Raw genomic sequence first — 6,907 nt, forward strand, 5'->3', positions numbered from 1 at the left:
CCCCCGCCCCCTCTCAAACAAAGCAGCCTTCCTAACAGGCCAAACCCCTTCATCGTCGAACGCACCGATGACCGCCTCCTCGGAAGGCGAGATCCTCATCCGCACTGCCGCAGTAGCAATCGCAACCCTGGAGGACGATGCAGGCGCAGAGCAGAGAGATTGAGAGAAGAAATCGCCTGGGAACCTATCACAGATAGGCCTGCGTGCCGAAAATGCCCTTTCGCACTTTGTTTCCTTGCACCGACAGTGTCAACACACCACTCGAGGAAGGTATCGAATCCTTGACCAGGGTGTCTTCATAGGATTGCCAATGCCGCCGAATAAAGGCTTTTAGCTCAGCGAAGAACTCTTCAATAGGATTCAGGTCTGGTGAGTATGAGTCCCTAGTCCGTGAACGGCCGCACTGCGACCGATTTTCTCCGCCCCTGATTGGTTGGTGGGGTTCTCTGCCGCCACTAGCTTCGTATGTGCCTGGATCACTTCGTATAGATCAACCGCGAAGACATAATTGCTTCTTTTCCTCCTCTGTCGCCGCGTCGCGGTCGCCTCACCGTGTGTCGCGGTCGGTGTCGCGGTCTCCTGTTATCATGGTCTTGTAATAACCCATCTTCTTCTTCTTCTTCTTATTCCCTAGAATGCCTATATTCCTTTCATTAATTCTGACCCTGAACCGAATCGACGGAATAATATGGATCTCTTTATCTATAATCCGACCTACGAGGTCTGGATTTGCACAGCACATCGGTGCCAGTATGCTGTCTCGCCACAGACCCTGCTTACACACCTCCGTGTCCATCACCGTTGGCACCCAACTGTGGCCACCGCGGCCCTGCGTGAGGCAGTCTTGACAGAGATGCTGAAGCGCCCGTGGATTGATCCCACTAAGAGACCCTGTGTGATCCCGTCCCCAGGAGACCCACCGATCCCAGGGCTACCGGTCTACCAGGGCCATGGCTGCCCCCATTGCTCCTACGTTGCTCGCACCACTGAGACTATTCAGAAGCACCGCCGTGAGACCCATAGAGACCTGGAGCCTCCCTGTGGCCGTGGGCGGCAGCCACAGTGGCAGGCAAAGGCCAGCCGCCGCCTCGCCAATCGCGCTGTCTCCTGCCAGCGCTTGTTCCCTAATAAGCACAGGAGTCAGCTCTTCGAGGTCACCTGTGCCGCCACGCCACCCAGCAAGCAGGCACTGCGGGCCACCGTCCCCATGACCCCCGCGGAGCGGATCCGCGCCTGCGTGGACCAGGCACTGCGGGAGGGGCAGGCCGCGGCAGAGATCGAGGATGGCCAGGTACCTGCAATAGATCCCCACCCTACAGCTGTGTCCCCCTGGCTCGAGCTGACCCGCTGGCCGGAGTACCTGCGGGGACAGGACCTGGCTGCAGTGGCATTGCTGGGATGCCTGCCTGATCCCACCATGGAACTTGTTCTCCTGCAGTTCAGCGCCAGTATCAAACGGTTGATTGACCAAGCCTACCAGGTGATCAAGGACGGCCTTCTGAATGAGTTCGACCAGATCCAGATCAACACCTTCTTTCGCAAGCCCAGTGTGTGGAACCGGCCTATCCAGATCCATCTGCGGCCGGCTACCTACCATCGATACTGCCAGGTATGGCAGCGACTGGTCTGCTTCACCTACCGCAGCACCCGGCTGGATCAACCCATCCGGTTGCGTCACTAGCTTAACACCGCCCAGCTAGCTGCCCTGGATCAGATGGAGGAGCATGCGCAGCAGCAGCTAGATCTGCAGGGCCAGGACCAGCCAGTACTGCAAGGAAAGGTGCAAAAACAGCTGGACCAGGCCTGTCTAGCCCTCTCGATTGCCCTGCTGGACCATCCCCTGAAGGGAGACCTTTTCGACAGCACCCTAGTCGGCTTCCTGGCGGTCCTGGGGGTGGACCCCGCGCGCCAGAACTTCCGGGACCCGTATAGCTACACCAGCTACCTGTCCGGCCTGGTCAAGATGGCCCAGATGCTGGTGGCCCTGCAGGCCGTCCGCCTGGCTGAGAATGGCCAGGTTACCCACCCCGCAGACGCCCTGGACGAGATGCGCGAGCGCTTCTTCTGTACGGGGTGCGCGCCCCCTTTGGCTGGATCACCCGGCTGCGTACGTATGGGAAGAAAATCCAGAATAGTACTACTAGCGTGGGCTATATCTACTGGAGTGATGATGAGCAGACCCTGAGCTATAAGGACCTGCAGATGAGCATGCAGGGGTTCCGCCAGTTTATTGCCAGCCAGGTTCAGCTGGCCCAGGCAGAGCTCGCACAGCTGTTCCTGCTGCATGAGGAGGAGGTTCGGGAGGAGGTAGTCCCGCAACTGGCGCTGCATGAACTGCAGGATGACCCCACTAATAATCAGCGGGGGTGGAACTTCCTGCGGGACCCCCGAACCCGTAAGGCCCTGCCCACCCAGGGGGAACGCTGGCTGCTGGACCGGGTCCTGGGGGCAGATTGGCTGCGGGAGGAGTTCGTGGAGATCCACCAGATTGGGCAGCGGGATGAGGTCCTATGGCGGGAGGGGCCGGTGGACCAGTACCTGCAGCAGGTGGACGGGTTCCTGCAGCGGCTGCTGCTGCTGGTGCATATCACTGGGGGCCAGCCTGGGCGGGCCACCGAGCTGCTGACCCTGACCCATAGCAATACCAAGCATGGCCGCCACCGGTCTATTTTTATTGAGCACGGCCTGGTTAGCACAGTGACTACCTACCATAAGGGATATTCGATCAGTAACTCCACCAAGATCATCCACCGCTACCTACCCAAGGCGGTCAGCGAGCTGGTGGTCTACTACCTCTGGCTAATCCTGCCGTTCTGCCAGTCCCTGCAGCGGCTAGCCCGGGGTCAGCGCGGGACTGCGTCCCCCTACCTCTGGCCCGGGGGGAGGGGACCTGGGGAAGTGACCGGCTGCGGAAGGTCCTTCAGCAGGAGGCTAAGACCCACCTACAGACCAAGCTTAATATCCTGTCCTACCGGCATGCAGCTATCGCGATCTCACGGGTGCACCTGAAGTGCGGCGGCTTTAAGCGGGACTATAGTAGCACAGATGACGCGGCCTTCAACGAGCAGGCTAGCCACGGGTCCTGGATTGCGGGCACGGTATACGCGCGGGGGCTGCAGGAGGCACCAGGCCACATTAAGGTGCGCCGCAAGCAGTACCGAGCCATCAGCCAGGAGTGGCATGAATTCCTTGGGTTCAAAACTGGTCTGGGGCCGCGCAAGCGGAAGCTGCAGGTTCAAGAGTATAATCACAATGAGTTTAGGGACCCAAAGCGGCAGCGGGAGTATGTGATGGTTAACATGTGGGAATAATAAATTCTAAAGATGATAATGATATGCATGCCATGAGGGCTAGCACTGTTCCTGAGGCAGCATTTGAGTCCACCTGCATTTGAGTTTCTCGCCCACTGATTCGCGCCCACCTGGCACGCAGGCCCTGCCTGAGCCGACCCACATCCCGATCCACCCCAGTTCCAAACTGGCTAAGTTCCCGCAATCTGAAAATAAGGTTTGTGGGTCTCGGCAGCGCTAAGATGCCGCCCAAATTTCAATATCAAACTATATCAACTTCAACCAGTCACCACACCCACAACATGAGCAACAGAACCCCTATCCCACAGGGGGCGGCGACTGTACTTGACACCGAGTTAGGGTTTAGCCCAGAGCGGTATAGCGGCAGTCAGATCGGGGTAGGGGCCAACGAAACCATCTGGGGTAGGGTCGTGGCACCAGATGGAGTCGTACGCATTTAAAATTTGGCCAGCTTGCTGGTTGACTAATTCCGCATAATTTAGCCAAATTTCAATGAGGAATTCGATGATTTGTAGATGTGCTGAGGGTGTGGTTAATGCACGGAATTTTGATGTGGTTTAGGTTCCCGCAGAACAGTGTGGATCCGAAAAGCATTGCCTATGAACACCATCATGGCTCCAGATGTGGTTGTAGGCATTTTAAATTTAGCCAGCTTGCTGGTATACTAGCTCTGAGTAATCCAGCTAAATTTCAGTGTTAAATTCAATGATTTGCAGGCGTGGTGAGGGCAGGTTGGATATCCAGGATTTAGTATGGTTTAAGTTCCCCTGGATAGAAAAAGTAATGCCCACAAACAAAACATTCAGGGGTCGAACCCCATCATTATTTACCTATTCCATTTCATGCTAGTAGATCAGTACGCATCATTAGTCAGAATGGAAGAGCAGATTTTCATCCAGCTTCCCCAGCCCCTAATCATTATCTGCTGGTCCTGCCGCCATGGGGTGTGGCCGGCCAAGGTGGAAAGCCATCTCCAGGGGAAAGCGCATGGATTACCCCAGGCCACTGCGAAGCAGATTCATTAGGTTATCTAGACATGGGAGGGCGTGGAGCATGACCCCCAAGCTGTTTAATAGCCCAGTCAGATCGCCCAGTCGATCCCCCACCTGGATGAATACCCCAATGGGTTACTGTGCCAGCGAGACCTAGCTAATTACCAATTCATCACCCGTTCACTCAATATATTAAAACAACATTAGCACGAGCATCATGGATGGACAGCACCATATCATGGGGGTCGATCACGCCCGCAGGAGCAGGAATAGGCGCAGATCGCGATCCAGCAGGGATATCAGGTGGTGACCTGCCAGCGGTTTTTCCCGTCCTGAAAAGGGTCCCATTATATCTGGGTGCCATGCCCCAACCAGCAGCCAGAGGAGCAACCCCAGACAGCACCCACCCCCCACATCCAGGCCACAGTCAATGCCGTGATCCAGGCATGGGAGCAGGCACAGGCCCAGGCAAAAGCCCAGCAGACCGTCCAGGCCAGCGAGCTCACCGACGCCAACCCGTGGCTGCGGATGACCGGGTGGGCGGATTACCTGCAGGGCATCAGCGAGAAAAACCTGCTGGACTGTGTGGAGACGCCCGCGGAAGATCCCCAGGATGCCACGGAGCAGCGGGTGCAGGTCATCTGGGCCACCATGGAGCAGGTCGTCTGCAAGAGCCAGCGGACCGTCCAGCAATGCGGCCAGGCCATCTGGGTGGAAGCTGTCCGGTCCGAAAAGGGGCAGACCCCATACCGGCCATTATTGGCATACATGGACGAGGCCGCAATCCAGAAGCATGTCCATCCATGGCAGCAGATATTAGCATTCATCGCCCGCACCCAGCCCCCGCACGACTGGACCAGCCCAAAATACGGGATGACCGCGCAGCAGCGCAAGAAATGGCGGCAGTTATGGCAGCTCGCCGGCCAGGGCCCCCAGAGCAGCCCTGATCTGATGGACCCCAAGCCAGACGACCCACAGATAGAGGCATGGGCCATGACTGACATTAAAAAGGCATGCTTGGAGTTTTGTATTGAGTTACTGAACTAGCGCCATCGCAGCCATGAATATGAGAGTGCATTAGTGTGTGCCATGGCTGTGTTAGGGCAGGGGGAAACTGGCTGGCGGGACCCTGAGAGTTATCCACCGATATTATCCCGGGTCATCAAGATTACGCAGTTCATGGTGGTCTAGAAGGCATTATAGATGGATCCGCACCTGTGGCAGATCATCCAGGCATGGGAGAAGAAGGATCGGAGTGCGGAATGGGTGTTGGCTAGCGTGGATGACATATTAGGGGATATTAATGAGGGGTATGACAGTAATAATGCCATTACACCCTGATTATCGCCCCCCACATCATCCATCCATAGCAATACTCCATTGCCTGCTGTAGATATGCACTAGCCAGGCTGTTGACCATTCCAGGAGCAGGTGATGTGGATGATGCACCAGTTTATGATCTGTAGGACCCATGGCCCCATGGAAACATTGCTAGACTGGTGCACATATAGGTTAAAGGTGCATTATAACAGCACTAGCGCTGGGCATGTGTCACGTGACCTGGGTGGTTAGTACATAGATTATTATGCTGTCACGTGACCCAGAGCTGTATGGCTTCGCGAGTGCCTGCTAGGCGGCACGAGCATATCGCGGGCCTTGCTCGCAACAATAATAGTAGATTTAAATAGGTTAATATTAGAGAATACTATATTTACTAGATATAAAGATATGATATTAGTTATGCTTATAGGGCCTAGAATAATTATCTTAGAGGTTAATATCTTAGGTAAGGAAGGGGTTACTAGCATTAATATAGGTAGTATTCTTAAATCTATTACTATAAATATATAATCTTCTCCTAAGGCCTTAGTACCTCCTAAGGTTATAGTACCTCCTAAGATAGTAATACTACCTAAGGTAGGGAAAGAAGATACTTTAAATATTAATTTATCTATTTTAAATAATTCTTCTATAAATATATATATCTCTAGTTTCTTAAGGTTTTTTTTAACTCTCTCTACTATCTCTAGATATAGTTTCTAATCTATAGGGTATTTCTTCTTATTAAGATAGTAATATATCTTAGACTAATGCCTAGGCTAATTTCTATAGGGTCTACTATATATATATTTCTTAATATCTCTTTTATTAGAATTACCTTACTTATTACCTTATAGGGTAGTAAAGGAGAGGTTATTTATAGACTAGGTAATCTATCTAATAATGTCACGGCACCAGCCCTGGCCTGGTTAGTGGTCACGTGGTCTTGTACTAGTGTCCAAGTAGTATTAGACTCCTTCCATAGCTCACTGAGCCTTACGCTCCTCACAGCACAATATAGAGTCACCTCATACCCCCTTAGGGTCAGTCCTGTGATAAATAATTTAATTATTCTAGATCTTCTAGAGAATCTTTATAAAGCCTATCTTTATTTTATTAGTTTCTCTTTATAAGAGAAATAAATAATATAGTAGCTAGTTGTTACAGCACCAACGACGTTAGGCGGATATAACAGGCAGAATCAAGAAGCAACGACAGCCAGTCATTTAGGCAAGGACTGACCATGATGGATGCCTAAGGGAAAGGCGCAGCGGAATCACTATG

General features: G+C 53.3%; 1 protein-coding gene across 1 annotated transcript; it reads left to right on the forward strand.

Moving 5' to 3' along the window:
* Positions 1-688: 688 nt before the first annotated feature.
* Positions 689-5,350, forward strand: CDV56_100227 (uncharacterized protein; the record flags this gene model as incomplete). Its single annotated transcript, XM_026753846.1, has 7 exons — positions 689-1,609; positions 1,697-2,107; positions 2,179-2,728; positions 2,821-3,283; positions 3,396-3,507; positions 3,620-3,739; positions 4,748-5,350. 7 exons carry the CDS (start codon positions 689-691, stop codon positions 5,348-5,350), a joined length of 3,180 nt encoding a protein of 1,059 aa, XP_026609504.1.
* Between the last annotated feature and the right edge of the window lie 1,557 nt (positions 5,351-6,907).

This window comes from Aspergillus thermomutatus (assembly GCF_002237265.1).
Source record: "Aspergillus thermomutatus strain HMR AF 39 chromosome Unknown NODE_512, whole genome shotgun sequence".
NCBI lineage: Eukaryota > Fungi > Ascomycota > Eurotiomycetes > Eurotiales > Aspergillaceae > Aspergillus > Aspergillus thermomutatus.